The sequence below is a fragment of the Acanthopagrus latus genome, chromosome 12 (assembly GCF_904848185.1).
Source record: "Acanthopagrus latus isolate v.2019 chromosome 12, fAcaLat1.1, whole genome shotgun sequence".
In the NCBI taxonomy this organism is placed as follows: domain Eukaryota; kingdom Metazoa; phylum Chordata; class Actinopteri; order Spariformes; family Sparidae; genus Acanthopagrus; species Acanthopagrus latus.
Window position 1 is genome coordinate 15557860 of NC_051050.1, and position 19503 is coordinate 15577362.

General features: G+C 40.0%; 1 protein-coding gene across 4 annotated transcripts; it reads left to right on the forward strand.

Moving 5' to 3' along the window:
* The first annotated feature begins 22 nt into the window (after positions 1–22).
* Positions 23–15978, forward strand: traf2b (Tnf receptor-associated factor 2b). 4 transcript variants are annotated; one of them, XM_037116548.1, is made up of 11 exons: positions 23–752; positions 6345–6547; positions 8018–8096; positions 8322–8420; positions 10493–10654; positions 10750–10824; positions 11351–11425; positions 12234–12461; positions 12560–12863; positions 13623–13771; positions 13870–14088. In XM_037116548.1, exons 2-11 carry the CDS (start codon positions 6372–6374, stop codon positions 14086–14088), a joined length of 1566 nt encoding a protein of 521 aa, XP_036972443.1. In that variant the 5' UTR covers positions 23–752; positions 6345–6371. The 4 variants fall into 4 exon arrangements, with proteins under 4 accessions (XP_036972443.1, XP_036972441.1, XP_036972442.1 ...); XM_037116546.1 differs by having other exon boundaries at positions 24–1056; XM_037116547.1 differs by lacking the exon at positions 23–752 and adding an exon at positions 1087–1479.
* Positions 15979–19503: the final 3525 nt, after the last annotated feature.

Consider the following 19503-nt stretch of genomic DNA (forward strand, 5'->3'; position numbering starts at 1 on the left):
AAAAGATACACAAAATTGTCATTGAATGAAGAGAAAAAGCAACATACAAATACAAAAATAGATCAAGGTATTACATTGTTAATATATTCTAATGATACACAGAGATCGATGGCACATTGGGACTTTGTTCATTTGAGGCACTTAATATATAATTGGATTTCACTATAATAACATGTGAAGATGAGTGAGTTTTTACATTTTTATCCTTATGAATGAAAAATGTATCTAAGTTGATTTAAACACTGAACAGTATGTCTTACTTAACCATTCCATGAATTGTTTCCAAAACAACTGGGCAAGAGAGCATCAAAAATAGATTTCCATTTGTTTTAACATAATTTTTACAGATATCTCCAAAAATCACTGAAAGGGCAGAAATCATTCATTACTTTGTAGTGAATTTATTTTGTTGCAGTTGGAACTGGGCATTTGAAGAACTTTGTTCTCAATTTGGATATTGTTGGTTTGCCACTGACAGACAACCCAAAAGCCTACAATAATCAAATGCAGAAGTCTATACATCTGAATATTGCTGTATAATGATGTGTTCAGGTAACGTCATAACAAAGTAATTCTTCTACACATTCCTAAGAAGTTCTACAATGTTGCGTAGGTATGGCAATGAATTGTGGGTAATTTAATCAGTGAAGTCCGGGGAAGTCTGCAGCCTAAGCGGACATCCCAGAAGTCTGCAGAGAGTCCGCTTGAGATCCTTTAGGACCAAGGGCGTTAGATTGTGGACTGGATGAAATGTGAGTTTGGACTCGCGGACTTCCAACGAACGATCCCGCGTTCAAAGTCCGGACATTTGGATGCAGCATCGCTTCCCTCTCCGGCGTCGCCCGGGTACAGGAGCGGGGTTTATGGATTATAGAATATTCTGCAGAGAAAAAGTGACTCCGCTCGCCCCAGATGCCTTAAAAAGATGAAAGGGTCATGGCAACAAGATTGTAAACACAGCTAACGTTAAAGGTTGAACTGCCCTTCTCATGCGACAGCGGACGAACAGAACCGGTTTCTGTCCGTCGTCGTCGGTTGCACAATCAAGACGACAAGGTCAGTTGGTTGCACTGGTGTTGCTGTTTACCAGACGACAACCTTAGCAGTTAGCTAATCGAGATGTTAAATCGCTAAACTCGTAGTAAATACGTCCGTCAAACACTGTCCAACTAACGTTAGCTGCCTAAAGTTGCGTAGCTATCAAAAAGTACCGTTTAAGTGTCATTAACCTCTCCTCTTCAGCCGATAACGCAAATTCTAAAAGAGGTAAAAATAAATAAATAAATAAAAATTGCAACTGCATAAGTTAACTGTTAACTGTCGACTTCGTCTCTGAGTCAAATAATGAGACAGTCATTTGCTTAGAGCCTTTTTTATAACCTCAGCGTGACGTGATGTTTTTTTGAGGGCGTGTACCATAGATATACCGGGGTAGATATTGTCCGCGACTATAATTTTGAAAGGCGCTTTGGAAACTAGGTAAGTGCGGATTTTGCGTTTGCTTTAGTACTTTGTCACAGGGTGGTTCAACGCCTTGTATCTGCTGGTAGGTAGCATATTGGGTAATACCTGATATGGTGACCAAAACATGGCGAAGGGAGAGGGGGAGTGTGTCTCTCTGACTCCTACTAGCCTTCACAAGCAGCCAGTTGGCATTTGTTTGAGACCCTAAAGTAATTTAAATGTGGAACCTGAAGGGATAGTTTGGTTGTACTTGGTGTTATTTATTTCGCAGGCATGGCTGTACACTTTCCACTGCTTGGATACAGTTCAGCAACCTTGTTCCCTCGCGACACTCTGCACAGAGTTGAATCATGTTTGTGCTGAGTGTGCGGCTGCTCTCATGCTACTTCTGCTTATTTATCAGATATAATCCAGGTCTGTCTGCACGGTGGCTGATTCAGAAAACCAGCATATGGTTGCCTGGCCTAATGAGTGTTTGCACTGGATTTGCAAGTGTCCCTTTCTGTCAAGGTTTCCATGAGCACACAATCCAAACACCAGCCGGGGTGCACTATTGCACTTATGGTTCATTGTTCACTGCAGTTCAGTTAGTTTCATGTGTTAAATGACGCACTGAATTATAAAGGAGTTCTTAGGAATGATTGTGTAATATTAACCCAAGTTTACTACGTGCACCTCGAGAAATATGAGTCATCTGATCGTGATCTTCTATCAGATAACTTCCTGAGAATTTTAATTTTCAGAATAAGGTGATGTGGCTTCAGAGTGATAAGTAGCACAGGGTTTTTCTCAGAAATGAAATTTGACATGACATTTCCTGCCTTCAGCTTAGTGTTTTCCTTGTGGCTGACGTGTTATCTGGGGTTGAGCAAGAAAACTAAATGATTATTAGTCTTCATTCTAGAAAATGTACAGTTAAATAAGCAATATTGCTGTTTCACTCCTCATATAATGGAACTGACATTTTAAAGATGAGATAAAATCATACAAAAATTATGCATAACTATTATTTATTCAGTAATTGTTAAACGTTTGTCAAATTATGTTTCAGACACAGTTAAAATGCTTTGTATTGTCCTCTCACAAGTTGTGGTTTAGCTGAAAACTATATCTTAGCACAAATGTTTACTCAGTGAAACATTGAGTATGACTGGCACTGGAAATATAGAGTTCATAGCATGAATGGTTACTGTTATTCCTAATGGATGCTAAAAATTTACTGGTCATATGCTCACTTGTGATAACTTGGTCTCATGATGAGCATGATAACTTTTCTCATGTGCTGGAGCTGTTGGTCTTCTGATCATTATGCAATATTTTTGTTTGAGTTTATTTGGTCTTCTGATAAAAAAAAATGTCATCATAACTGAACTGACTCCTGACATGTCAAGGTAATTGTGTTTATGTAGGTTTCATTTTTTAAATGAGTTTTGAGGGGGGCACAGTAACCTTTCAGTGCTAGTTACGTTTTGACCCAGCCACGTGAATTCTCACTTCCAGTGGGGAAGTTTGAGCAGATTTCCTTTGTGGGAAATGTGGCTTGAATGGGGGCTAACTTAAGAGGATGCAGACATTTCCTGCTTTTAAACCACGTCATCAAAGTCCACTTAAATCTCAGGATCAGCATATGCACAGTGGGAATTTGTTTCTCAGCCATTTTCCAAACTGTTGCGTGACAGTCTATAAAGAGTGTGTTTTGGAAATGGTATTTAACTCCACCTAGTGTAAATAGGTAGTTTTGCCACCCATATCTCATAATTTGAATAGAATGAGCTGGAACCTTTGTTGTTTGCTATGCGTGGCATTTCAGATGACAGTTGGGGAAAGCATTGCTTAAAGCTGTTTGGCTTTTGGGCAAACTGGATGAACTACATGCATGTTAGTACAGTCTTGTTTTGACAAGCAAAGCTACAGTCATGTTCATATCCTTTGCAGAGCTCCCTGAGACATTTGCATTAACGATATGTGGATGGAAGGACAGTTCTTGCATGCACTCACATACTGTAGTTCACTAAGTTTTGCAGCTGTGCGACAAGTAGACTCTGTCATGAACTGTGACAGACCACAACAGCTGCCTGCGTATTTTACTGATGGAACATTTGCTGTGGGTGTGCTGGAATAATGTCAGTATATATATGATGACATCTCATATGGGAAAAACACTCCCCACTCCTTTTCCCATTAGGGATTTTTCAATATTTAATCATTCAACAGATCAAATATTTATAGAACAGACGTTTCTGAAAGGAAGTTTTTTGTTTTTTTTTGTAAAGGCATGAAAGGAAGAACTGTAGTTCACACAGACAGGCATTAAGTCCAATCTGGGAAATTTGATCAACATGATCTGATGAACACTTACTGGCATTGTTTGAGTAGGAAGCAGATGAGACATATCCTGTTACCAAAGCTGTATTTGTCATTGTTGAAAAGGAGTAAACATGCACCACCAGTCAAGCACGCCTTAAAGGTACAGTCCCCTCAAAGTCCCAAGTGAAACATTTTTTACTACTAATACAGATACTGTTTATCAGTCTAGATTGTCTTGGTGTGAGTAGCTGAGTTTTGGAATTATCAGCTGTAGAAATGTCTGCCCTCTCTCAAATATAATTAGCTTGTGGTGCTCAGTGCGCCAAAAAATAAATGTTTTTACTTAGTATTGCACAGACCTTGTTGTGGGCAGTTTCATGTAGGAACTTTTTTTATTTCCAACCATATTATTGCATGTAAGAGCCCCATTCACACTGCCGTTTGGATGCAGGGATCCTGTGCCAATCCTCCACCTCGGCCTCTATGTGAATGTCTCGAAGGCGGCGAGGGATGAAATTTCGCTCTGGCACTATCAGAAGCGCAGTATTAGCGAACCGAAAAAATGTGAATGTATAAGCCAGCGTCGCGTATCGAGGGCTTGTCGGTCTGATAACTAAACAGGTCTTTCACGCAACTAAATAAAGAAAAATGTCTCACAAAGCAACGTTACAGACCCAAACAACAGTAACATAGTAACTGTACCTATCTTTGTCAGCGTATATGAGAAAGAAAATACCACAGCTGTACGCGGAGAAGCATCTGTCCTCCCACCTGTCCTACCGACTCTTCATCACATTTTGGTCCAAAAAACAGCATCTGTCCCTGTTAAAAAAAGCTTTAAGGCACCAAGTGTTTGTGTTGAAAAAAAATCACTGCAACCGTTGGACTGTTAGATTAGCAGACGGACACCGGGGGAGACACCTTGAAAAAACACAGACGTCATCATCATGACGTGTACCGCCACGCCTTCTTAGCGCCAGCTTTCTGTGGTAATCACACAGCGGTTCATCTTTAAGGCGATAATGCTTCTCTCTGTGAACATCCAACGGCGGACAGTTAGCAAGCCACTGCTGTGGCGATAATGCGGCTTCTCTGTGTGAAAAAAGCTAACGAAGCATTCTTCTACTCATAACTAGCTAACTAAGCTGAGGAGGGCGCCATCGAGTGATAATTTCCCCCGAAAATGAAAATTCAGACATGATCTACTCACCCCCTCGTGGCTTGAAAGTCAGTTTCATAGTCAACAAATAATGTCTTGAGCTTTGCAGCAAAATGTTGTTGCAGCATTCTCCTAAACAACTGAAGTAGTTGGAGACTTGTTTTAAAATGTTAAAAACCAACCGAAACAAAAAATGGCTCCATACAGCTTGCCTAGCGTGACAGAAGTTTCTTGAAGGCGGTCTGCATGTGGGACGATTAGATGATGACTGAATTTCACTTTCTGGGTCAACTTACCCTTTAATGTTTACATCCTGCACTGTCATCAGCACAAGCCCATGAAGGAAGAGAGAAGGCAGACGTCTCTACAGCTGATACTTCAAAAACTCAGCAACTCACTCAAAACAATAATTTATGCAGCAAAGTCTACTTTTGCATTAGCTGTGTAAACTTAAAGTTTTTCTTTCTCTCTTTTTTTTTTTGCCATGAAAGATGTGATGCAAGAGATCCACCTTGCATTTGGGATTAATAACGGATAAACCACAGATGCCTGGAATCTCATTTAATATATGCACCGATTTCAGTTACTTGCGCTGACATGTGGAGTAACATGTGACATGCGCCTGCTCACCATTATTTTGTCAAGTTGTCATCCTTAATTCTTCCACTAGATGTTGCCAAAGCCGGGATTTCAAAATTATAAACAGAGCAGCTTTAAGTTGTTGCATTTTAAACTTTAGAGTGGAAGTGTTCAGCAGCTGATGGGAAAAAAATACTAAACACAACTGGTCACAACTTTTCTCTTTCTTTGGGAACTTGAACCTCTCGATAAGAGATATAGCATGTAATCAGGCAACTCTGTCACGACATAGATATTTATCTCATTGATAATCTTATCTTTTATAACATTGCTGATTAAGAATTCTCCCAAGTCTCTGGTATTCACAGATAAGGCAGCATCTGTGTTTTTCAACTGCAAAAGGTTCCAGTGTAGTCTGACGGTTTTACATCTTTTTGAATTTCATGCAAAACTTTGTTTTATATGCATGTTGTGGTTCAACCATTGCAAATGATTTCAGTATGACTGGGTCATTTGGTTGACATATGAAACATGTCTCAGGCTGTAGGCAGTTTCACAATGATGAATCAACCCTATGAACTCCCAGTCAGTAATTTGCTTAAGGGCTTGGCTGCTCACATGCTGTTTCATTATAACCACTTGATTTCAGACATGCTGACGCCCTTTTAGAAGGTATAACTCACACTGGTTGTTACTTCTGATGCCAGAGTCCATCTAGTAATTACAAGAATGTGAGGGGAAACACAGAACATAGTGATTGATGTGTTGTCTCATTTTATTGTCCATTTAGTGGGTCATGTTTGTTAACAGGGTTATGCTTGGTATTCATTTACAGGATATAGCACCAGATTGATGGAGAAGAATGGCCCGAATTTCGTTGGAGTGCGTCAACTCTTTACCAGGGATCCCCCTCAGTGTGCTGTCAGTGCCCATGGAGAATAAATACAAATGTCAGCAGTGTCTCCAGGTCCTGAGGAAGCCTGTCCAGGCTCAGTGCGGCCACCGGTTCTGTGTGCACTGTTTCAAGCAGCTCACCAGGTAGACTGGAGGTCCTCAGACCGCCCACAACCGTGTGAAATGCAACCCTACCCTTATCCCAATGCTTTGCCTCTTACTGGACATGCTTCTTACCTCTGCTCGCCTCTGGGGATGTTTTGCACACAAGATCAATTACTTTATTCAGACTCATCCCTCACATGACTGAGGTCAGTGAATCACAAGGATCTGACCCATGCTGACTCACTCTAAAGGTGTCCATTCTCTTCTTTGCCCTGTCAATGACTCACTGTTTTTTCCTTTTTTTTTTAAAAATTCTTTAATGCATTGTGAATGCATTACACATACATGGATGTATCATGTCTAATGATACTTTTAACAGTATCATTAAAGCAACACTATGTAACTTCCTGGAGAAAGATACATGATTGTTGAGTCTCATTCATTCCATCCATCTATATGGGTTAGGCCAGTTCATCATAGGCCTGAGTGTCATCCAAGACTGTCAGACACCGACGCTTTGAGTTAATGGCTTGTGTCAGACGCCAAGCAAAAGCATCAGTATCTAACAACCTGAGAATAAGATTTGGCAGTCAACTATCTATCTTCAGGACCACTTTAAAAGATACATGGTGTTGTTTTAAATGTCCAGTGTGTAGAATTTAGGCATATCTGCTGGCAGAAATGGAATATAACATTCCTACTAATGTCCCTCATGTAAAATCACCTGAAACTAAGGACAGTTGTGTTCTCGTCATGTTGGAGTGAGCCTTTTAAGATCCACCATGATGCTACAGGATCCCAGAATGGATAAACCAAACGCTAGCTATAGGGAGCTCCTTTCACAGTTTTTAGCAGCCTGGGGGAGGGTGGGGTGGGGGAGGGGTATTTTTGCAGTTGCTGTAATTTGCAACCTCACCACAGGGTGCCACACAATCCTACGCACTGGACCTTTAAACAAAACAATACAGGGAATTAAAACGTATCTGACATGTACTGAACGTGCTGGAGTCTCATTTTGCTTCTCTGCCATAATCCACACAATCGCAACAAAAATGCACTTGTGAATTTGTGTTTGCATGTCACATGTATGTGGTCGCAAACCACATGTGCTTGTGACACGTGAAAAGCAGATTCACATGTAGTTAAGTTTAACCTCTTTACAAAACCGCGTATGAAGTAGGTGTTTTTAAAGTTCACGTCCTCTGAGCTGTTTGAAAACAACTATGCGGAAATGTCACATCTACTTTCTGCTTGTGTGTGTGTTCATTGGCAAAGGCTAAAAAATGTTTCTCATGACACTTTAACAAGGTTGCATATTGCAGTGTTTGTGCAGCGCTTTCAAGCTTCTTTAACTGCTGTTGTATTGATTAATGATGATTCATCTACTTGAGCTGTGATCCATACTGCTCAGCAGGAAATTGTTGCTGACTATAAGCATCAATCAGCTTCTTTTTCTTTTTTTTTTCTTTTTTTTTTTACTACGAAGTAAAAACCTGTTTTGTTTGTCAGTTCTGGGCCAAAGCCATGTGAAGCGTGTCGCCAAGAGGAGATATATGAGGAACCCATTTCCATTCTAAATAGCAATGAGGTAAGTTATGAAGTATTTCAGACAACATAGTTAGCGTGTGAGACATTTTCCTTGTAATCTGTGTTCTATTCATCACCCACACATTGCTTCAAAGAAAAATAAATGAATACGGTCAGACGGGGGTTTCCTCCACCACAAACTCCCACAAAGCAACCTGTTTTGTCTCTTTGCTTATCTAATCATTGTTTTGAGTTCACTGAACTGTGTTCTTTACTCCCCTGCCAGGTTTTTCCAGACAATGCCGCAGGTAGAGAAATAGCCAGTCTGCCTGCCAGGTGTTTGAACCAGGGTTGCAGCTGGACCGGCTCAATAAAAGAATATGAGGTGAGGTATAAAGTTCAGCTTGTGTGTTGGTGTGCTAACTGCTTTTTGTCCTATAATAACCCCACCCAAACCAATTCGGTCAGTATCTTTTGAAATTTCCCCAAGCCCTCAGTACCCACACAGAGTATAACCTCACATATCCTTCATTCCCAGGTCATGTTTTCCTCCCCTCAAGCATTTAGCCTGCATTATTGCTGCACAGTGTGCTCATATTGCACTGCATGCAGCAGAGTGGAGAGAACAGGAAGTGAAACTTATGTGGCCTGGAAAGTCCCTGTCTTACCCGCCCAGATAAGAACAACAAGTCAGTGGGGGAAGTACCAGGATATATAAGGCCAGTGAAAGATTGGCTTGTCTGCTAGAGAGTCGTTGATCCTTACATGATAATGAAACCACTTTTTTAGATCAGATTATACCAGTTCACCAGGGAACTGCTGAGTTAACACTGCCTGTCACACATGAAGGAGAAACAGGTTTAAATAGTGAGCCATTTTCTTCAGAAAGACTGGTTGTATAATCATGCATTAAGCACCATCTGAATCATAATAGTTGTTTGCGTTCTGGTGTTTGAATGAGTGTCATCTGTCTACAAGCTTTGTTTCTACTGTAATTAGAAGGGCGAGTCTGTTTGTGTATTAAACATAATTCCTGACGCAAATTCTCTGCAAAGGATGTTTGTTGTGCTGTCTGTCTTTTTTTAACCACAAGTAGATCAGACAACTAGACAGGAAATGCTAAGATGATGGGATGATGGGAAATATTTAGAAAGGATGATGACGGAGCCGATGAGTTTGCGTTTCTTGTAAATGTGTCTCTGACTCGTTAGCTGACTGCTAAAACTTCCTCTTTTGTCGGAAAGTGTGCCGGCTCTCCTCAATCGTGGGATCAAAGTATGCTTCAGTTTTATTGTTGCGCTCAAGTAATGATTACTATGCTGTGTGATGCACCCACGGGATGTTTGTGCGAAAGGTTGTGGGCTGTTGTGTGAATAGAGCATTCGCTAGCCACACACCTAGCCCAACACTAGCTCTTGCAAGGCTGGAAAAAACGACCAAATGCGACGTCTGTGTGGTTGTCTGTGGCGTGGAGAGGGCAGGGTTTTGGCTGTTATGACATGATTCATATTTAATTGTCTATGCGCTTTAAGCTTTGCCGGTGAAGCATGTCTAGAAAGTGAGCAGTCAAAGCGAAAAACAGGCTAGCCTACCTCGTGGTTCTGCTTTGTGGCTCCATGCTCTCTGCCAGTAGTCATAGTGGTGCGATTAACTTCCCGGTCAGTCGGCTACGCCTCGCGCCTTGAGCTCCACCCTTTCCGCTTCCCGATATTTTTTCCAAAATGATACGTTATGCTTTTTTTTTTTTTTTAAAGATTAATACATATATATACATATATTAAAAACAACTTATTTCCCAGTATTGTGCTGTTGGGGAAGAAGTTACTTCTACTTTTTTTCCCTCATTTTTGTGCTTGTATTTCTTCATCTACCGATCAGATCCTGCTTTTGTTCGGATTTATTTTTATTCCCTCTCAAAGCTCTCTTCTTGTTTCACTTTTTTGGTATATTATTTAGTATAGTACAAATGATTAAATTGCAAGTCCCAATAATACAGATTTCTGATTAAATAATCAGAGAATTATACGATATATTATGACTTTCTTCATAAAATAAGTCTACTTTTAATGCACAGGGGTTAAATTCAGTAAATGGTTGTGTAACAAAGAACAGCTTGTTTTTCCACATTTCAACTGTCAGTACATCCTTTCCCACATGTGAAGGTGTGTCTGGCAGTTACAACATCCGAACAAAACATTTGATTTGACTGAGATAAACAAGGGTGTATCTTTTTTTTTTTCTTTTCTTTTTTTTTCAATATAAAAGCCACCAAAAGGTCAGAGCATTTAATGTGACTCATTTTGAATCATCTACCATATAAACTAGACCATTCACGCACATGTGCTGTAAAACCATAAAACGTCATTCTTATTGTCTTAATAAGATAATAAACCCAGGACACAACTGCTGTGAATGTGTAAATATCATAGTAATAATAAATCTGCCCTCTATTCTTAGGCTCAACATGAAGGTCGCTGTGAATTTGAGCGGATACAGTGTGAAGCCTGCCAAGTCATGATCCTCCTGACGGAGAAGGAAAGACATCATGAGAGAGAATGTGAAGCAAGAACACTCAACTGTAAATACTGCAAAATGACCTTCAACTTTAAGGACATCAAGGTGAGGGAGATTATCTAGCGTAAAACATTTGTTGGTTGTGTCTGCATAAATTGACCCAAACTAACACTCTCGTGCTCCTTCGTGATGTGGTTTAGGCCCATGATGAGATCTGTCTGAAGTTTCCGTTACAATGCAAGGACTGTGGAAAGAAGAAGATCCCAAGAGAAAAGGTTAGAGCTGTGCCTCAATTTACATTCATAATTTTCCATATTCATATCCATGTGGAGTTTTAAATGGTTTTAATAGTGGTTTTGAATTACTTGGTATGGTAGTGCTTCACAGTATCCTCTCTGGACAAAGGCTCTTACATGTTTTACCCCTATCTATAAAGGGACCATCTTTATACTGTGCCAAAGCATAGAGAATTCATGGAACAGGCTAATGCTACATATAGCAACACCTGTCCCAGAATGATACGAAATACATGCAAATGTATAAAATGTCTACTATTTTGCAAAGAAATACAAGTTAGATAATTAATGACTATAAATAAATGTACCATTACACCAGATGGTTGTCAGTTCCAGAAATTAATCTGGAAGTGAAAGGTTTTTAGGAAATGGTGCCTGAGATTTCCCTCTGCGACCACAGTTTCTGTCTCACTGAACATCCTATACTTAACTTTCACTTCTGTTTGAATTTGTCTAACCTTTACGAGATTGGCTGCTTTTAACTTTTAACTCTTTTTTACATCAGTTCAATGACCACAGCAAGTCCTGCGCCAAATCCAAGAGTGCCTGTCCATTCAGTGAAGTGGGCTGTAAATCAGTGGTACGTACGGTAACCTAATCAAAACATAACGCGGCCATTGTGTTATTTTGTGTTGAAGTGGGTTGAAAAACCCAGCTTGTTCTCAAGGTACTGCAAAGGAAGTTTGGCAGTTCAGAAAATACACGTTTGACATCTGGCTAAGAGTTAGACGAGTAGATTGATACCACACCCATCTACACAGAAAATATGCAGCCACAGCTAAGTTAGCTTAGCATAGCATAAGCATCCGGTTCTGTAAAAACAGAGCTTATAATGATGATTTAACTGATTTGTTTTTCTGAATATGGGAGATTTCTCAGGCTGCTGTTTTTGCCTCAGCTCTTGTCATTGGTGTAAAAAGGTTGGGCTCAGTCAGAAAAAAAGTTAATGTCACATGCTCCTGTGCACCAGTCAGGATTTAGCATCATTTGAACGTTTGAAATCTGATGACAGCTGAGGCATTGTTTAACGCAGTCCAACCACACAGTCCTGATGCAGCAGATTAGACTGGTTTCTGACTCGTAAATATTATAACAAGTCTGTTGTTGCTGTTGAACCTTTTAATTTTAGAATGTTAATATACAGCCAGATTTTAGGGGATCCTTATCAGAAATCTATTTTGATGTTGCATATATAATTGTTCTATTGTTCTGAGTCTTTCACAGAATGTACATTTTAAAAGTGTTTTGCAACCTGGACATAACTTTATGAAGCATCAGTTACACCCCTGATGAAATCTCACCGGACCATTTATGCACTGCAGTTTGAAAGTTTTTCTGCTCGGTCCTGATTACAGCAGTGGCTAAATGAGCTCTGTTGTGTTCCTCAGATAGAAAATGGGAAGCTCAGTGACCATGAGCACAGCAGCACCATGGAGCACTTGCGTCTGCTGCTGCCCATGGTGTTGTCCATGACTCGGATGCGTGCTGACGCTCCTGGTCCCGGGGAGTGGCAGGAGGATTCTGGTCTGGGATTGTACAGGGCTCCTGAGGAGGGAGTCAATATGGCCGCTGCTGGAGCTGCAGCCTCTGCACAGCCTGTGGACTTGGAAAAAAAGGTGAGTCTCAGATTGATTGAATGCTCTTTAATAACCACTAATGTTTTTATCAGTTTTAAAATGACAATTTAAATGTATTTGCTGTTGTTTTTGGACAGGTCAGCGCATTAGAAAACATCGTCTGTGTCCTGAACCGAGAGGTGGAGCGCAGTTCGGTTACGCTGGAGGCTTTCTCACATCAACATCGTTTAGACCAGGAAAAAATTGAAAATCTCTCCAATAAATTGCGTCAGCTGGAGCGGACGGTCACAATGAAAGACTTGCAACTGTCTGAAACTGAACAGCTGGTGCAAGAGCTCCAGTTCTGCACCTACGATGGGATATTTGTGTGGAAAATCTCTGACTTCTCTCGCCGCAGACAGGATGCCTTGGCTAATCGAACACCTGCAATGTTCTCTCCAGGTGAGTTGAAAAAGAAACAACAAAAAAAACCAACAACGCTGGTACCTGAAAGCCCCAAAATCTCCAAGTGAGTTAAAAAGACATTGTTTAGCTTGGCAGCTAATTTTTTTTTTTTTTTAAGTATTGTTTTTGGCCTTTTCTGGCTTTATTGATAGTACAGCTGAAGAGTGTGACAGGAAACGGGGTAAGAGAGGGGGAGTGACACGCAGCAAAGGGACCCGGGCCGGGAGTCGAACCCGGGTCCACTGCAGAGCCTCGGCACATGGGTCGTGCGTGCTACCAACCGAGATAAGCGGCGCCCAAGCTAATATCTTTTTGGATCAATTTGGGATCTTGAGGTTTGCAGAGACTTGGATTATGCTGGATGAGCTTCTTCAAATGTTAAGGAGAATGCTGCAGCGCTGTTTTGCTCTTCAGCTCCAGAATTTTTTGTGGACTGCAAAACTTCCCCTGACTTTCCATCAGCATATAGATGATTAGAGAATGACTAAATTTCCATTTTCAGTTGAACTGTTCATTTATTCGCCAACGATCATACATTGCAAAGGTCCTCTGCATTGTGATGAAGAGATTTTTTTAGGGTGAGCTGAGATCATGTGGTTTGGATGATCTTATTTCTTGGCGAGTGGTCAAGGGAAATTCCACTTCACTACACCCATGTTGTCCCTCAGGGAGTTTACATGTCACGCCCATTCTCACATGAAACATGGTGTTTTCAGGCTCTATTTACATTCTTGCTTCTGTTTTTCTTCCTCACAGCATTTTACTCCAGCAAATACGGATACAAAATGTGTCTGAGGCTGTATTTGAATGGTGATGGGACGGGACGAGGAACACATCTCTCACTGTTCTTCGTCGTGATGAGAGGGAAGTGCGATGCACTGCTCAAATGGCCATTCAGCCAGAAGGTAGGAAGGCTTGTAAGTGATCTTTGGAGCCATTGTTAAATCATAATAATAAGGAGCACAAAACAAAATGGTGTCCCCTTCTGTGCCTCCTCCTCCAGGTGACTCTGATGCTCTTGGATCAGAACAACAGAGAGCACATTATAGATGCTTTCCGCCCTGATGTCACCTCCACCTCCTTCCAGCAGCCCATCAGTGAGATGAACATTGCCAGCGGCTGTCCGCTCTTCTGTCCGCTGGCTAAACTGGCTGGCAAGAGCCCATATCTGAGAGATGATACGATTTTCATCAAAGCCATTGTAGATCTCACAGGCTTATAGGGTGTGTCTGTGGAAGCTACACCAAGCAAACAATGGGAACATTATGATAATATATAATAAGAATAATAGTAATCACAATAGTAATAATAATAATAATAATATATTTTAAATGTATGATTATATCATACATCAAGAATGTCATTTTCCTGCGAGGGTCACATTAGGACTGATATACAAGGGTGTGTAAAATAACATTAATTGTGGTGGATCTATAATGGATATAATCCATCTTTACTGAATAAATTAATCTGACTTAAAAGAGCCAAAGACGGAGGTTAGTAGAGCCAGATTAAATTCTGGGTTTTTGGGGCTGATGTCAACACTGATTTTGTGAAGCAACAAAATTCAGATATTGATCAGCTAATATTCTCCTATACAAAGAATATATACATAAACACACATTTTTATGCCTCTGCGCCAGCGATAGCTTTGGCCATGGCACAAACATCTTGAGGATAAAGTGATTAGAATTTGATGAGAGGTCAGAGGTCACTGTGACCTCACAAAACACATTTTTGCTGACAAGAATATTTATCAGTATATTTTTTTTATATCCAAAAGGTCAAAGGTCCACTTTGGTGACATCATAGCGTTCCACAAAAAATGGTCTGTCCTTTACTAAACGCCACAGCTCGGTGAGAAGTGCACGGAGATGATAATCCAGTCCAGACGGTCCCTCGAATGTGGTTATCGAACAAAAGAAAATCCATTTTTTTTTACAGTTAAACAAACCCATTTGACAAAAAAGACAACAGCGATTTGAAACAGTAAATTTCCAACTGCATCATGCATTCAGTATTCATATCAGCACATATTTAACAGCACATATGCCGATACAGGTATATCTGTGATGTCTGGCCAATGATATCGGTCAACTGATCAATCAGTCTGGCTCTAAATTGTAGACATTGCTGTTATTTTCTTAATGTCTTGTATATTTAAGATGTGTGACAGTGCCAAGATCACAAACAGAAATATAGAGCTGTCAGCAGGAGTTCGGGATATAAGAGCTGCTGGGTTAAATACCTGTCTCGTGATAAATAAAGGTCTTCAATCGTCTGTCATCCTAATGTGACCCTCCTGGCGTTCGCATAAAACATTATAACGTATAAGTGAATCATATAACAAATATTTTATACATACATTTATAAGTATATATTATAATATCTCTAATACTCCAGAGTCAGCTTTGCATTGTGATGTCAAACAGTACAAACATGTCATCAGCAACAGTGCTTTACTTCATATGTGTATGAAGCACGCCACTTTTTGAAATGTAGAGTCTCACAGTGTAACACAACATATTTTTGCATAAACTGTATGAGCCATTGTTTTGTTGCTAAATGAATAAGTTGGCATATTAGTGAATGAGACTGCTTAAAAAAATAAAAAAAATAAAAACCCCACCTTACATAGACCGTCAATACAAGGAGGTGAATTCATAGCAAACTGTAGTTATTTGCTATTGTACCATACTTTCAGCTTCCAGGTGTGATGTAAGTAATTTAGAATGGTTAATATAAATACTAACATTCACTCTATATTATATCCACTTTCCTCCAGTATATTCATTATGTATTATTTACAATAGAGTACAATACTTACTAATAGTACTTTGTATTTGCTGAATGTATTTTTAATTCTTAAAGCCATTTTAAGTGCTCAACTGTGTGAATTTCTTTGGGGTCATTAAGTAATTTATTGTGTTTACGCCACCTTTATGTGCTAAGACATAACATTTTTAATACGTTCATACTTAAATCTTTTGAGCCTTTACAATCAGTTTTAGTTTTGATCAAAACACACTGTATGTTTCAGGGAAATCTGCATTAACCTCTGTACATTTTCAGCATAATTCTAATAAAAAAAAATTGTGACATACTTCATGAACTTTCCACTGGTTGTTGCTTTCCTCTGTATGCAGATCAATTCCGCATGTGGTGCCATGCTCACATCTATGTCAGAACATACAGCGTGTCCATCGTGAAAGAATACATACACCACTGCATAGGATGTCTTTTTTTTTTTTCCAAGCACAATCCTAAACATTCCCTTGGTCTGACTTGTAAAGGACTCGCTGCTTCATTTTGTCTAATGTGACAGAAACATTTAAATCTTTGAGGTTATATTAGAAGTCACCTTGGAATCCAACAGGAAAATAATCAACAGGTTTATTGATAATGAAAAAAGTTTACATCAAGATACAAGTTTTCAACACATAACGTTGTAATGACATAATTAGTTTTGTTTGTAGTGAGGGGTCTGGATGACAACACATTCTGAAGTGGGTGTGTACTGGAGAAGGGACTCTAAAAAAGCCCCCCCGGAAGGATAGGTGTGGTGGCTTTTTGGTAGATCTCCTAAGATCGAAGGATTTCTGATAGAACAGAGGGTGAAGCATTTTGGCATTGCTTTTACCGTAGATTTGAGAATACCAGAAAAGCATCCGCTTCTGGATCGGACGCTGGCATGACATATTTTTCAATAAAGATTGCGCTGTCATTCCACCCAGCCTTGCCTCCGCAGAATTCTTTTATCATCAAACTACACGCCGACAACTTTTGATGAAGAGAGCCCAGAAACTACAGTAGTTTGCACCTACTTTACATCTGACCGATAGTTACAGACCTGGGATTTGTATTTTCGACAGTGGTGTTGACAAAATGCCAATTTCTACAAAATGTTGCTTTAAGATGATAGTTCAAACAAGCTTTTATATCACTGTGCCTTATCGAAGGCAACTGGACCTGTTTCAGGTTCTTGAAGTTGCCTACAATACAGCACTTAGATTTACCATGACTGGGAACCTTCATCAACACAAGCTTTTATACGATAACATATCTATAGCACACATTAATCATGTTATCCAGACGGGATCAATGTCACAAGTGTACTAAGGTCAAAAATATTCCAAGAACTGGAGTACCACAGCTCGCTCTGCTGATATTTATTAAGTTCTCAAACACTAACATCAGTGTGAAAAGTTTCCCCTGCCGTTTAATGATCTGTGTGAGGTTTTGGTGATTTCTCCTTCAGAGTAATGTGGGTTGACTGTTGCGACTCTGTTTATCAGCCATCTGCTGCAACGGTAGCTGTTGCCATATCTGCAAGATGTGGAGAAAACTACAACCACGAGTAACCGCTTGTGTGACTAAACGGTTTTCCGGCTGCTTGTTAACCCGGTTATTGTTTTGCTGCTGCCACAAATGTATTCAGAACGTCCTGTTCATTTCCTTCATGTTGTTTCAGATTGTGTCCCAAAACATCAGGTTAAATTTGATGTTTTGGGACACATTCTGAAGCAACATGAAGGAAATGAACAGGGCGTTCTGACTATATATATATATACAGTGTATATACAGAGTATAAAATGGGGAACTCCTCTTATTTTACATTTGAATATTAGTCTGGTTATGATGAGTAATTAGTTAGAATTTAGTATCGGTGGTTCCAGAGGGAGTTTTACCAAGTCTAAGAAAACTTGTGTAATTCGATTGGAGACATTTCAACAGAAAGTCTGCGGTACAAACCTCACAGACAGTACAACTTGTGTGACTAAATTGATTCGTTGGTAACCAAATAATGTAATAATCTGAAGACAGACTCCATATTTCAACAGGACGTCTGTGGTGCGAACAGTAAAACTGAAAGAAAAAAAAAGTACCCAAAAGTCAGAGTTGGGTGAAGATATAATGCAGAATTTCACTTCAAAGTCAACATGAATCGTACTAAAATAAAAGTCTTAAAGTAACTGATATTAAATGTACTCAAGTATCAAAAGTAATTTTCTGGCAGCGAATGATGCTGGTGTATCAAAGTGACACATTAAAGTAAATGATACATGCATCTGATGGATGATAAATTAGTTTGAAATGGGGTGCTTTGGTTCTGATGCAACCTTCCAGGTAACTACTAACTTACAGTACAGTATTTGTCTTCAAACCGTAGTGGAGTGAAACTATGTAGTAATAAATGCTCAAGTAAAAAATGAAAGTACCTCAAAACTGCATTTAAAGGAAAAGTTCACCCAAAAAAAGAAAATGCAGTCGTTACCTACTCACCCTCATGCTGATAAAAAATCGGGTGAAGTTTCGTAGTCCACAAAACATTCCTGGAGCTTCACAACAAAACAGTTCAACCGAACGTCGAGGGTGTAAACGTCTTCTCAGATTTGCGATCTCTGGGCTTTCAGAGAATTGGATTACGCTTGTCAGCTGTCATTTCATGTCCCAGTTGTGTTTATGGATTGTTGGGGGGGGGGGGGGGGGGGGTTTCCAGTTGTTTTCTTTAAAATATGTACTGGTGCTAGGCACCAATTGTTGTGCCAATTTTGACCAGTGTCAGGTGCACATTATTGCTTCAAGTAAGAAGCAACTATACATGCTGATTCAAAGCGTTACTGCTGTCAATGTCAATATATTCTACCATAAAAACACCAAGTTTGTTAAGAGGGCTTTATTATGCAGGTTGGGGGGGAAGCAAGGTTACACAACAGTGAGACTAAAATGAGACTTACCAGTCAGTTTTATTCTCAGCTGCCAACATACACACTTCCTGGCACGCTTCATGTCAAGACTCAACACATACTACCTAGCAACATAACTGATGTAGTTGGGAGTGTCATTTGGTGTGCAGGTACTTGTTCATAAACCAAAGTGTTGATGTTGAAGGAGGCAAGAAAAAACAATGGTAGCCATGAGATTTGGTCTATTTATGGTCCCCAGAGGATGAATCCTAGAGACTTGAGACACCAGAGAAATGTGTGCTTTTTGCATAATACCTCATCAAGTTTGTATCTCCATGAACCTCTATGAGCAGTCTTCTCATAGTCTCCGCAACCTAGTTACTCAAAGCTCCTGCAGATATGTCCACAGAGCAGATGTCTGACTAACCAAGCCAAGGCTAAGGTAACTGTTTGCATAAACCTCGTACGGAGGCCTTCGAGCTATCTATGTTTACAGACCAAGTGTCTCCGACCTATTTTACCTCTCAGTCCTGGCTCTGGCTACAGGGGAGGGATTCTGCGTCATCCCCCTTGATACGTTATTAAACACATAACCATGTATGGAAGCACTGCCTCCTGAAGCTGTAATATATCATGTTGGACACTTGGGAAGACTTGTTAGGTTTATCATGGCAACACTCTGTACTGACAGACGTGATGTTATGTTGCTCCTCCACGGCCATGATCTATAAACTATCTCAACGAAAGTCATCGGTGTCTCTGAGTCTTCTTCTTCCTCTCCTGAAAGGCCAAGCGAGCCGAAATTCCACAACACAGTTGACAGACAACGTTATTATAATGGAGGTAAGCGCCGCAGAGAGATAAATCGACCAAAATTGCCCCCAAAAGCTCTCAGGAAATGGCTCCAGATCAGAGCAGAATCTGATGTGTTTATTCCTCAGGTCTGGTTT

Coding starts and splice junctions, on each gene's coding strand:
- traf2b (XM_037116548.1), top strand. CDS start 6,372: ATGGCCCGAATTTCGTTGGAGTGCGTCAACTCTTTACCAGGGATCCCC. Junction 8,097..8,321: donor CCATTCTAAATAGCAATGAG/GTAAGTTATGAA, acceptor CTCCCCTGCCAG/GTTTTTCCAGACAATGCCGC. Junction 11,426..12,233: donor AAGTGGGCTGTAAATCAGTG/GTACGTACGGTA, acceptor TGTGTTCCTCAG/ATAGAAAATGGGAAGCTCAG.